The sequence below is a fragment of the Lepidochelys olivacea genome (genome assembly GCF_965140295.1).
Source record: "Lepidochelys olivacea isolate rLepOli2 genome assembly, chromosome: 18".
In the NCBI taxonomy this organism is placed as follows: Eukaryota; Metazoa; Chordata; order Testudines; family Cheloniidae; genus Lepidochelys; species Lepidochelys olivacea.
In genome coordinates, this window is record NC_140428.1 from 8,207,108 (window position 1) to 8,221,218 (window position 14,111).

At 41.1% G+C, this 14,111-nt stretch overlaps 1 protein-coding gene across 2 annotated transcripts in view; it reads right to left on the reverse strand.

Moving 5' to 3' along the window:
* USP48 (ubiquitin specific peptidase 48) overlaps positions 1-14,111 on the reverse strand; it is a 59,723-nt gene that overhangs the window by 21,289 nt on the left and 24,323 nt on the right. For both annotated transcript variants that reach the window (XM_084651837.1, XM_084651836.1), the window contains exons 12-15: positions 7,830-8,030; positions 6,627-6,741; positions 6,151-6,281; positions 4,184-4,255 (exon numbers count right to left, since the gene is read on the reverse strand). In XM_084651837.1, coding sequence (XP_084507963.1) covers positions 4,184-4,255; positions 6,151-6,281; positions 6,627-6,741; positions 7,830-8,030 — 519 coding nt within the window. The remainder of the gene's footprint in view (positions 1-4,183; positions 4,256-6,150; positions 6,282-6,626; positions 6,742-7,829; positions 8,031-14,111) is intronic.

Consider the following 14,111-nt stretch of genomic DNA (forward strand, 5'->3'; position numbering starts at 1 on the left):
CTGCTCTGCAGTTTTATATTAGCCTTATGGGACTGTCAATTACAATGCACAACAATGAAAAAGGGTTAAAAAAGACATTTTAACCTTTCTATTTGAGAATACAGCTTTATTAATCAAAAAGCATGCATCTCTTATTAGTTTTAGTGGTGGAGCTTGCATTGTTAATTCATATCAACTGACAATAATGCATTCATTGTCCCAAACAGACCTGAAGGCCTAACTGCTACGATTACATTAGGGTAATGCTTCCAAAATGGAGCAATTATAGTCTGTTAAAAGTGCCAATATTCTGCACAAAAAAGGAGACTTGAAAACTTGGATAGTAGAGGATGCAACTAACTAGCCATCACTTAATGTTATACAGCATCTCATGTTAGGCTTATAACACAGAGAACAGGTCTCAAAATACCCAGCACAGTTTTATTACAATCCTTATGTCAAGGACACCGAAATACTTACTGAGAGAAAGTATTTTTTATCCTGCACTTCCAGAGTTGTCAGTACCCAATTACAGTGTCTCACTTTAAAGAGTTTTTATTTTCTTAATGTACAAAAGGAAAGGGAATGGATACCACAAATAATCATGACTAAGGGTGCAAGTTTGTCATGGAGATCACTGATTCCATGACTTTCCGGGACCTCTGCAGCGGCCGGTGCAGCTGGCCTGGGGGCCACCTGAACAGCTCAGGCAGCCCCTGGGCCAGCCACACCGGCTGCTGCTGGGGCAGCCTAGAGACACCGCACCTCCCTCCCCAGCAGCAGCAGGAGTTTGGACATGGGAGGGGCTATGGTCTGGGGAGAAGAAGAGGGTGAGGGCTCTGGGAGGTGCTCACCTCGGGAGTGAGGGAGGTTGGCAGGCTCCCTGGAAGAGGCGACATCCCTCAGCTTCGAGGCGGACACACGGCGAGGGAGCTCTGTGCGCTGCCTCTGCCTGCAGGCACCGCCTCCACAGAGCCCATTGGCCAGGAACTGGAGTGGAGGCAGCGCGCAGAGCTGCCAGGCCGCGTCTCCACCTAGGAGCTGAGGGATTGCTACTTCTGGGGAGGCACAGAGCCGGATAGGGAGCCTGCCAGCCCTGCCAAACCCTCCCCCACCTGGAGCGCCCCCCGAATGCCTCTGGGCTGCTGCCCCCACCTAGCACCCGCGACACGTTTCCCCCCACCCAAAATGTTTAGTCAGGGGTATATAGGACAAGTCATGGACATGTGAATTTTTGTTTACTGCGCGTGACCTGTCCATTACTTTTACTAAAAATACCTGTGACTAAAACATAGCCTTAATTATGACTGATTGCAGAGTATATTTCATCCAAAACCTCAAAGTACGTTCACAGATTTCACAGAATTTAAGTGGCCCCAGACCATGCACTTTTGTCTTATCCAACGAACAGCACCCTCCTGCAGAACAGAATCCCTCTACTTCATATTGAAGCAATAGTTCAGCACCAAAAGATCAGAGGGAAGAGCAACACCAAATGAATTACTAATAACTTTCTGCAACATCTAGGTCAGTGATTCTCAATCAAACCAAATGTGGCCCACCAAAGCTTCCTCTGTGGCCCACCAGCACACCTTAAAAAAATGTTTATAATTAAATTAATAAAAAGCTATGTGATGCCTATCATTTGCCTATGACTTCCTTAGTAAGTAACTTACTGGCAGTGCTTCATTTGTAATGAAAGAGGTGTCGGGACTCAGTGCCAGCAAGCCCCTCTACAAATGAGGCACTGACTGGGCGACCAGAGAGTGGTAGCTTCCGGCTGGGTGCCCAGCTCTGAAGACAGCACAGCCGCCAGCAGAAGCGCCACCTTCAGAGCTGAGCAGCCGGGGAGTGGTGGCTGCTGGCCTGCAGCCCGGAGGTGCCGGGGCCAAACTAAGCGCTGCTCACTGGATTGTAAGTTCTCGCGATTGCAACAGCTACGATTTAGCTAGGATGCCACCCATTTTTTTCCATCAGTGATGGAAATGGAGCCAAAAATGAATGCGAGGGGGAGTAACCATCAAAACTAGACAGTGAAAACTGAGCTTTTAACCCAAACTGGACAGCAGATTTTCTTCTTATGTCACCTCATTTAAATGAAAATCCTTTGCGTTTAATACGCCAAACCACTGTTTCCATCTGTACGGTCATCAGCTTCAAGCACCACTTTGAATCAAAGCACAGTAACTTCAACGTGGCCTGTCCTCCTGGCAGTGTTGCAAGATGTGACAAAATTGAAAATATGAAGTTTTTGTATCACACTTCAAATATTCTCACATCAACAACTATACAGGAAAAGCAACAGCTGATTTTTTTGGGATAATGTTGGTACTAGCTAAAAAGAAAAAACCTTTCCTGGATGCCGAGCTTGTGAAAGAATGCATGCCGGAAACGGTGGAGTAGTTTTTTGACAGAGATAGAAATAAGGATGACCTTGTGAAGCAAGTTCCCCTGCCTGATTCCACAGCAGTGCAAAGATTGGAGGTAATTTATGAGAATTGTTTGTCAGCACTGATTTCCAATTTAAAAGTCTCTTGAAGTGGACAAATCTGTCAGATTTTATGACGGTATTAAGCACAAAAATTCTTGCTTGAAAATTTCACCATTAGAAATCTACACTACATGACAGATCATTTTTGAAAAAGTAAAAAGCTTTTTTTGGGGGAAAAAAAGATTTAGATCTGCAGAAAGTAAACTTGCTTGTTACAGATGGAGGTCCCTCCATGACAGGGAAATAGAAGGTCTTTGCTCTGTAGTTTGGCAATGATACACCCCTCATTAAATACACTTCACTGCTTCATTCACCAGACTGTGCTGTGTAGTAAGTTATCTGGGGATTTGAAAAAAACAAACAAACAATGGGTATTGAGATGAGATTGGTGAACTGAATACATTTAATTTCCTGTTTGCAACATCGTCTTTTTAAATGTCTTTTTACAAGACATTTCAGACAAATACAGTGACCTGTTGCAGCACAACCAGAGAACGTCATTAAGTAGAGGGTGCGGATTAGAGAGGTTTTGTGCGATTCAAAAATAGAATTTCTTTCAAACCACAAGACCAACAAAGCTTAGGAGTTCATGGAATTTAGGGATGATGTTCCCTCTCCATCACAGGTAGCTTTTCTGTGCAATATTATTGGTCACTTGAATTCCTTCAACTTGTAGCTCCAAGGCCATGCAAGCAGCCTTGCGAATCCTTTTGAAAAACTGTGCCTTTCAGAAGAATCTTGAAATCTTTCAGACTTAACAGGAAAGACGTTGCATTTTCCCACATTGCATGTTGTTGCTACCGATGAAAACAATGCAAGAATTCCTAAAAAAAAAATCTCATTGAAAATTTTAAAATTCGATTGAGAGTTTTAAAATGCCAAAGGATTTGCTTTTATTTGTTCCTGATCCAATTGTCGTCTCTGCTGAAGCAAAGAACACTCTTGATTCAGGTGATGAAGGTGCATTTCAGTTAGAAACTATAAGGCTCCAGAGCTCAGATGTCCTCCAAGGAAAAATTCAGAGAAGTGGGACTTTGTGATTTGTGGACTCAATATACTGACCAGTTTCAGAATAGCCAGAATCTAGCCATCTATCTTTTAACAATGTTTGGCTCAACATGCCTCTGAAAATATGGGTTTTTTACCATTAACATCATAAAAACAAACCACCACCACAATCACCTTACAGGTCAGCATCTTCACCAGTGCATGTGCCTTGCCCTTATCTCCTACAAACCACTTCTCACAAAGCTTGCCAGAGATCATTGCCACAAACACAGGTAACAATGTTGATTTATAAACTTTGTTAAAAGATAAAAACATTAATACTTGTTACAATTAAGATCTTTCTTGGCAGCTGGAGTTTGTTTTTTTTATTTTATTTTGTTAGTCTTCTGTGCAAATGGCCCACTTCTTGTCATAAAATTTTCATAACAGCCTGCGGGTAGATCTAATTGAGTATCACTGATCTAGGTTTTCTTTGCAGGTCTCCCATCAAATCTATCCCAACATCACACTAGCTCGTGAGATCTGATGCGATCACAGCTCAGGATCAAATGATAAACATTTAAGAAAAACAAAGTAAGTCAGAAATAAACATAATTAAGCCCAGCTTATCTTGGTTTTTGCAGAAGAAATATGGAAGATCAGTCTGTAAATGGTGGGTCATCCAAATACGACATGTTCAGTTCTGTCCCCTACATTCGCACTTACCATGTGGGCAAACAAGGTCTTCATTAAAATTTAACTCCTCTTCCTCCTCCCTCTTTTCTTCATTTGACTCATCTGACCAAAAGAAAAAGTAGATTGCACAGATACTCTCTGTAGTAGAGTTTGATTCTTTGGAGGAACTGTAACAATTTGCTTCCTTTTCAAATTGCTGCAAAATTCTAACACTAGGGAAACTTCAACAACAATATATCTAAGTTTATTGGCCCATTTCTCCAGTACCAGGGCAGGATTATACATTACAATATATTTTGAGTGCTCTGAAGTTCATGGAGCACTCTTAAGACTATCTTCGACACGAGACTACAAAGGTAGCATTCATTATAGCTAGAACACCTGGGCTCTTTGCTACTCCCAAATAGCTCAGATCAGAATTAACAGAAAAGTTACCACCAGATCACAGTGGAGGGAACAGAAATCTTACAGGCAAAATATTAGTCAGCTCTCTGCTTTGAGGAATCTGATCCAAACCAGATGTCCCCAGTGCGGCACCACGATAGCGTCATTCAAATGAGGCCAAGAACCACTCTGCTTGGAAGGCTTCAATGTGAGTAACTTGGAGATAGGATTGTGCCTATTTCTGTTTTGGAAAGTGCCTACAACACTGTGGGCGATACCTGAAGTAATAAAAAGTAACATGTGCTTTCTTTGTCAAAGGACAGTTTTTACTAGTCACTCCCATTAGCTCTGCAGGAGAAAATAAAATGGATTGCACCGAAATACAGTTGACAACTGAAGCCTGTTTTACACTTGAAAGTCAAGTCATCACAGCTACAGCACTCGGGGGGGGTCGGGGGGGTCACACCCTTATGTGCCATAGCTATGCCAACCTAAGCTCCAGTGTGGATACAACTAGGCTGATGGAAGAATGCTTCCATCAACTTAGCAATCATTGCTCAGGGAGCTGGAGTTCCTACAGCCACAGAAAAAAACCTTCTATTGCTGTAGGAACCATCTACCTTACGCTGCCCCGGCTACGGTGCCCCGGCTGTGCTGTTGTAGCACCCATGGCCTATGTTCCAACTGCAGGACCAGATTCTACCTTCAGTTTTAACAGGGAATTAGGGATGTAAAATGTTAACCAGTTAACCGATAAATGCCTAATCCGTTTAAAATGGGGTTTACATGCCTAATGTGCTGGGCCCACGCCCAGGGTCCTTCCTGCTGGCCCTGTGCCTGCCCCAGCCTTGGCCCCTTTCCCGTCTGGGTCTGGGCACTGGGCAGCAGCTCGGACCCCGTGTAAAATGTGGGGGTGCTGCAGCACTCCCCCGCACTCTTAGTTCCTGCACCTATGTTGTGAACTTGCTAACAGTTAAATGTTTAACCGACACAATTTTAATAGTTTAAATAGTTACTTTTTAAAAACACTATTTACACCCCCAGTGGGATTACGTAGGTGTTGTGAGGGCAGAGTCTGACCTGCTGAAAACTTTCGGAAAAAAAAAATGTATTTGAAATTGCTCAAATATGGATCTAATATATGCTCCTTTGTACTACAGTAGCACCGCAGAGTTATGAACACCTCGGAAATGGAGACTGTTCGTAACTCTGAACAAAATGTTATGGCTGTTCTTTCAAAAGTTTACAACTGAATATTGACTTAATACAGCTTTGATCTTTAATATGCAGAAGAAAAATGTTCCTATCCCTTTATTATTTCAGTAGTTTATGTTGAACAGTACTGTATTTGCTTTTCGGAGGGGGGGGGGCGACGGACACGGACGGACGACTCTACTGCTGCTTGATTGTGTACTTCCAGTTCCAAATGGGATGTGTGGTTGACTGGTCAATGCATAACCCTGAGGTTCTACTGTATATATCATTCAGACCTGCTCAAAACAATCCCTACAACTAAAACAGAACTGCTAGAATGCTTAATCAATACTATAGGAACATCTGATCTATTTATCAGGTAGTGGGAGAAATAGGGTTGCTTGGTTTTAAACAGCTACCTTTGTTTTGTGCATCTCCATTCATTTTTCCATTACTCTGGTCTGCATCTTCATCTTGTTCATTTAACTGTTCCAGAGCCAACTGACGCCAACTCCGCAAGGATGACTTTCCAACCCAAAATCCATCATTACTGTATAGAAAAAAAAGACTAGCATTTACAATACAAACTGTAACAGATTTACAGTTTTGGGCTCAGAATGAGAACCGTTACAATCTTTGTTGGAACAATTCCTGTTGATGAAAGAACTCTTCATGTCCTGAAGCTTATCTGTAAGCTCAAAAGCTCATCTCTTTCACCAACAGGAGTTGGTCCAATAAAAGATATTCCCTCACCCACCTTGTTTCTCTTATATCCTGGGACCAACACAAGCTACAACACTGCAAACAATTGTTAAAATCTCATTTTAGAATATTTAAATATCACTGACAATAGACTTGTGCAATGCAAACATTGGAAGGTGTCAGCACCACATACCCCTTTACTGTAATTTTCAGCAAGTTTGTGACAGTTTTATAATCTTCGTTTAATTGGTTTTTCAGTCGTAGTATTCGACACCTCTCTACCACACAATCCTTGCAAAGTGCTTTAACTAGAGAAACAAAAAAAGACAACACCATGTTACAAGAACACTACTGCTACACTTCAAAACAAACCTAAGATTTCTGCAAGTGCGGGCATCACCATTTGAAGGTGCTGTCAGTCAACTGGGCTTAATGTAGTTACTGACAGTGACATTTTCTACTACATATGATTTAGATGGAAATACATGGTAACAGTTGAACTGGACCAAATTTAGATATAATTGTAGTAAGCTTTTGATGAGGGTGGATTTGTTCCTTTAGCATCCACATTTCTCATCACCTCAGTTTCATAAGTCCGCATTTCTGATATTAACAGTTTATATTTACTGCAACAAGCTTGAGAACAGCAGTATGTGTAGACCTAGGTAAGCCGTGCATTTGAAAAGGACAGTTCAGAAATTTGCAATAGCAGTTTTGCCATTCATAAAAAAACCTGTCACAGTATGCAAACATGCAACATATACACACTATGAATATACTTCCTAGGCAGTGGGCTGCTTGGGGGAAATCTACAGGTGAAGGAAGACAGTTTCTCTCCTTGGCTAGCACACCCTCACTTCTTTATTGCTCTGAGAACAGGGTTCCAAAATACTGGCTCATCAGCAGAAAACGATACAATACACGAGGCACTGTTTATACTGCATCTGTAGAAATAATGGGCCCAGGAGCTCCACCACTCCCCAATTTTAGGGTCTTTATACAAGTTTTGCTATTTTACAGAAAGTTTATTTTTAAAAGTTTAATTAAAATATTAAAGTTTCAAGTTGTTTCTACCTAAATATACCATTTCCTTTTATTGTATTTGTTTAAGCGACTGCACAAAACTTCAAGGCACAAAGCAGAATCAAGATCTGAAATATATCCACCACTCATGTTCCCTAGTCAGCCTAATTATCTGTTTGACCATAACGAAGTAGTTCTTCCAAAAGCAGCCAACCAGAAAAATACAAGCAGGACAGCTATTTTGACCAAAGATAAAGCTACATTAGATTGACAAAGGATGCAAAACAGATTTCAATATACAAAAATTTAAATAATAAAAAAAAGCTTGCCATGTGAGTGTGTTTTATATCCAGATACTATGGTTTAATCTTACCATTTAGCCTTGGCCCCCCTCCATATCTCCTGTAGAAGTAGTCAGCAACATACTCAGATATTCTCTTCATAATTGATATTTTATCAGGGTGTAATTTGCCATGTGAACACAAGCATGCAGTGTTATCTATGGGTTTGGGAGGGGCAGATTCATCCAGCCATTTCTGTAACCATTCGAGAGAGACAAACTCATAAGGGCACCCTGGAAAAAAGTAAACAAACAAACCTATACATTTCCACAAGTACATGATATAGGAGATGACATTTTAAAATTACTCTACTGTTCAACAGTACTTTTTTAAAATTAAAAAGTTTGTGGGGGAATCTTTCCCCCCCAAAAGTTAGATTCCCATTACACAATATTTTCAGACATGTAATTCTGTTTCCATGCCAATTCTGATCTTAATTATGCAGTTTTATATCATGGTGTCCCTTCTAGAAGTCAGCAGCTATGTGAAATTACATCTGAGACGAGAATCATTTTAAATTTAAATAGGAAACTGGCTTGTGCAGCCAGAGAACATTTTCAAACTGCAACACCTTTTGGCTACAGTAGCTTATTTTATTTCAGAACATTATAGGAAAAATGTGTAACCAAACATTCCTACTGTTAAATTAGTAGAGAATGCAATGTAGTTAAATGCTCCATTCAGAAGTCTGTTTTCCTTAATGATGAGGTAAGTATGTAAATTAGAAGTTTAAAGCAATAATGTAGGAGTGTAATAAGGGTTAGTGTGTCTGATATATATTAACTATTAGTGACAAGGCGGGTGAGGTAATCTATTTTATTGGACCAACTTCTGCTAGTGAGAGAGAAGTTTTCAAGGTCAGAGAGAGCTCTTCTTCAGGCCTGGGAAAGGCACTCAGAGTGTCATCCACCTTGTCTCTCTTAATATCCTGGGACTGACACAGCTACACACTGCTAGATACATTAACTAGGATAGTCATAAGAGGACAGGATACAATTTTATAAAGAACTAGATCTCTGTCTTGAAAAATCACACAAACCTCTATGTGCTTAAAGTACATTAAAAAAAAAGAGGGGAATCTAGATGATAAATGCTAGCAATTAACCCTAACTAGAACTACAGTGAATAAGTTTGTCTACTGCCTATATAATAGACGAATGGAAGCTTGCATGTGATATGCTGCCAATTTTTCAAATGCAGATTGTTGATGTAGCATTGCTTCCAAAACAGAGCCTTGTATGTCCATGTTACTGTTGAAGCACCGAACCGGTCACTCTTCTGAACAGCTCTGACATCAAACTTCTGATGATACATGTTCCCCAGAACAAGTTTTTGTTAAATATTGTAAGATATCTACAGTATCAATCAAGTTAACCTGGATTTACAGGTTGCTTTTTACAGCATCAGGCAGGCAGAGTGTTATTTCTTTAGATTAGATTGTAAAGTCTTGAGACAATGGACTATCTTTGTGTTCTGTGTCTGTTCAACACCCAGCACAATGGGGGCCTGAACCATAACTAGGGCTCCTAGGTGCTACAGTAATACAAATTAAACAACAAATGGGAACTACTTCACCAAATTTGCTTCATCTATCAGATTTACAATAATGCTCAATTTCTGCATTTTGCATGGAAAAATATTTTTGATATTTGAATGCCTGATCCATGCTGTCCAAGTAGACAACGAACCATCAAAATAGACTCAAGAGCAACATGATATCTCAGTAATGATGCAAGATTTGGCTGTAAGGAGGAAACTATGAAAATATCAAGCAAAAAAAAAATTTTTTTTTTAAAGTCTAGGCTATTCGTCAAAAATTAGCATTCAGAAAAAGCACGCAGACCCCAAATTAAAAAAAAACTTATACTGAAGGAGCAGCTGACTCAAAATTTCACAATACTAACAATTTAAGATTGTAGCAATTTCTGTTTTGTTTGTTAAACAAGAAATGCTTTTCTACACATTTACAAAATACATAGGTGCAATTTCTGGGGGACCTGAGACATACCAGCACAGACACTAGAAGGAATGAATGACTTTATATAAAATACTTGAGTCAAATATCTTGATACAAAGTCACACTGATGACACATGCAACCCAAAACAACTTGGCTATATTATTACAGAATTTTACAAAAAAAGCAACTGGAAATGTAATTCACAAATTGCTATGAAATGCAACAGCAGCAAAAAGCTGAACTCAAATAATGCTTTTTCTTATTTTCCATTAGTGACAATCATCTTTGGGTTCCAAGATAGATTTAATTATATACCGAGCAACATGTGTTGATTGTGGGAACAAAGCAGATTTACTTCTGCACACCAAATCTAGTCAATATTGAAAAGATAATCACTGGCATTTCTAAAAGAATATTGGAAAATTAACGGGTGGGAGGGGTGAAGAGAGAGAGGGAGGGAGAGATCAGGAAATTAAATCCACCTAGCTGATGCATCAACTACACTTCTGAAATTTCCCTGCTAGATGTATTTATAAAGTGACTATGAGAAGCTGGATTCTGTTTCCCCATAATCTTAGACCTCAAACTGTTCTTCAGCACATATCAGCAGCTTCTACATCTCAGGCAATGATACTACATAAATATGGTTTATCTGAAAAAGTGTAAGCTTCACTATTGCTATATTGTATTTACTTTACATAAAACGTGGCCACAATCTCTGGAGGATTTAGTTAAACCATTTTTAATGTAACAACTTGGGACAAAAAAAATCCCAATTCATGCAACTGAAGGAGAAACTCAGACCACCACCTTGACTTCCAAAAGGTAAGCAGCATGAGAGTGCACTGTCCGGAAACCTGTCACAGTGACATTTACTCCTTATATAAATGTCCATATATCAACAACAAACGATTCTAATTATGCTTAGAAAGCCAAAGTGACAGAAAGTTACTTGTAATTCTTGTTCTCCAAAAGTGACCCTATCTGTGAAGATCATGCCCCATATCCTTGATTTATCAATGGCACTTCAAAAATACATTCAGAACATGGACCCAACGGTGGGGAATCTGGTGTGAATGCCTGCTTTCACACCACAGGTTTTCATTAGTTTTAAGCATAAATGACATAACTTTAAGTATCCAAGTTTGAAAATTAAGAATCTGAACAGAAGCGACTGGATATTTAGAGGTGCCGAGCTCTAGATGCAGCTCCCACTGACCTAAAGTTGCTGGTGCTCAATACCGCGGAAAGAAACGTCAGGCTTTATATTTCGGTGCCTTAATTTGGAATCAAGTGCTAAATTTTGGGCATCCAAGTCTGAAAAATTTGGCCAAAGTATTTTATGAACTAAACTGAAATATCACAACACTCTACTTGCTCTTTTTACAAAAAGGAGTTACAATCTTAATTGAAAACTACTGAAAAAGTTTCTAGGAGGCGTGTGTTTTGGATAAATACTGTCTATATAAAGTAACCACAGCACTTGTCTGTACCCTCACCCCATGGAAAACTGAGGAGAGAAAGGAATAAATCAAACTTCTAGTATTTAAAAAATGTGTAAAAGGCAGTAAGTAAAAAGTGGAAAGGAGTGAAGAATCAGTCAGTGACAACTTATTCATGGGACACACAAAGCTCTGGACAGAGTGACTCCTGGGAGAGAGCTGGTTAGAAATTTTCTGATGCAACTTAGTTTCACCAGAAAATGCCAATTAACAGAAGTGAAATGTTTTGCTGAATCCATTACAATGGCTCTCAGGGCTGCTAGGCTCCCCATTCTGAAGCAGTAGCACTGGGAGCCCCATCTGGGGCTAGGACTCTTGGGGTTGCTAACTTTCCTTCTCTGTGGCAGCAGCCTTTGGAGCCCAGGCTGAAACTGATATTCTTGTCAGTTTCACGTTGACTATGCAGTGGTGGCAATGGGTAAACCAGGGATGGCCAACCTGAGCCTGAAGAGGAGCCAGAATTTACCGATGTACATTGACAAAGAGCCACAGTAATATGTCAGCAGCCCCCCCCACTCCCAGTGCCTCCCGTCCACCGGGCAGCCCCGCCGATCAGTGCCTCCCCTTCCCTCCCCACACCCCCCAATCAGCTGTTTTGTGGCCTGCAGAAGGAGGGGGAGGGGGTAAGGGGGAGGAGCGAGGGCATGGCAGGCTCAGGGGAGGGGGTGGGAAGGGGTGGAGTGGGGGCAGGGCCTGTTGCGGAGCCAGGGGTTGAGCAGCGAGCCCCCCTGGCACATTGGAAAGTTGGTGCCTGTAGCTCCAGCCTCGGAGCCGGCGCCTAGACAAGGAGCCGCGTATTAAAACTTCTGAAGAGCCGCATGTGGCTCTGGAGCCACAGGTTGGCCGCCCCTGGGGTAAACTCACAAGAATGTAAATTTCCCATATTTCTATTCTGGAACACCCTATTTCAGTGTTTTTATTAAATGAAATGTTGAGGGTGCTTTCAGTTTGTAAGAAATTTCAGTAAAATCTGCTTCCATTCCAAAATACAAAAATTTTCTTGCGAACCAAAACCCTGCATTTTGGCCACCCCAACATGGAATTTTTTTAGATAAAAGCTTGCCTACATGGAGTTTCTAAGTGTCTGTAAGAATTAAATTAATGCCTTTCTGGCAAAAGGTTGAGTGAATGTGTGACCTATTACCTGCTGATTCACTTGGATCAACAGCACCAAAGCATGCAAGTGACCTGGATATGCAGGATTACCTAAATTACTTCCTTCTCAGTGCTACCAATCAACAGGGAGCTGAGCTGTTCACAGGGCAGCAGAAAATGGATGTATGGTGGTACAAGGGAAAAGTACAGGAGGGTGACTGACAAGGGCATCACTGATGGTGAGGGAGTAAATCAAGAAAGAGGAAGACGGGGGAGACGGCACCAGTGGCAGTTATAATGAGGAACAGGAAAAACAAGAAAGAAAAAACAACAAGGAGTCTGGTGGCACCTTAAAGACTAACAGATTGATTTGGGCATTTTACCCATTTTCGTGGGTAAAAAAAACCAGTTCTTCAGATGCATGGAGTGAAAATTACAGATGCAGGCACTATATACTGACACATGGAGAAGGGAGTTACCTGACAAATGGAGAACCAGTGTTGACAGGGCCAATTCGATCAGGGTGGATGTGGTCCACTCCCAATAATTGAGGAGGTGTCAATTCCAGGAGTGGCAAAGTTGCTTTTGTAATTAGCCAGCCACTCCCAGTCCCTATTCAAGCCCAAATTTACGGTGTTAAATTTGCAAATGAATTTTAGTTCTGCAGTTTCTCTTTGAAGTCTGTTTCTGAAGATTTTTTGTTCAAGTATAGCTAATTTTAAATCTGTTATAGAACGTCCAGGAAGACTGAAGTGTTCTCCTATGGCTTTTGTATATTAAACACCACCCTATACCCGAAACCTACTGACTGCTATACTTACCTACATGCCTCCAGCTTCCATTCTGGACACATCACACGATCCATTGTCTACAAACAAGCGCTAAGATACAACCGAATTTGCTCCAATCCCTCAGACAGAGACAAACACCTACAAGATCTTTATCAAGCACTTTTACAACTACAATACCACCATAGGGAAGTGAGGAAACAGACTGACAGAGCAAGACAGGTACCCAGAAATCACCTACTACAGGACAGGTCAATAACAGAACAGAAAAATAACAGAACAGCACTGGCCCTAACATATAGCCCCCAGCTAAAACCTGATCATCAATGACCTACAACCTATCCTGGAAAACAATCCCACACTCTCACAGACCTTGGGAGGCAGGCCAGTGCTCGCTTACAGACAGCCCCCCAACCCAAAGCAAATACTCACCAGCAACTACACACCACACCACAGAAACACTAACCCAGGAAGCAGTCCCTGTAGCAAACCTTGTTGCCTACTCTGTCCCCATATCTACTCTAGCGACACCATCAGAGGACCCAACCACATAAGTCACACCATCAGGGGCTCATTCACCTGCACGTCTACTAATGTGATATACGCCATCATGTGCCAGCAATGCCCCTCTGCCATGTACATTGGCCAAACCAGACAGTCCCTAAGTAAAAGAATAAATGGACACAAATCGGATATCAGGAACGGTAACATACAAAAGCCAGTCGGAGAACACTTCAGTCTTCCTGGACATTCTACAACAGATTTAAAAGTAGCCATTCTTGAACAACAACAACAAAAACTTCAAAGAGAAACTGCAGAACTAAAATTCAATTGCAAATTTAACACCATTGATTTGGGCTTTAATAGGGACTGGGAGTGCTGGCTCACTACAAAAGCAGCTTTGCCTCTCTTGGAATTGAGACCTCCTCCTCAGTTTTTGGGAGTGGACCACATCCACCCTGATCAAACTG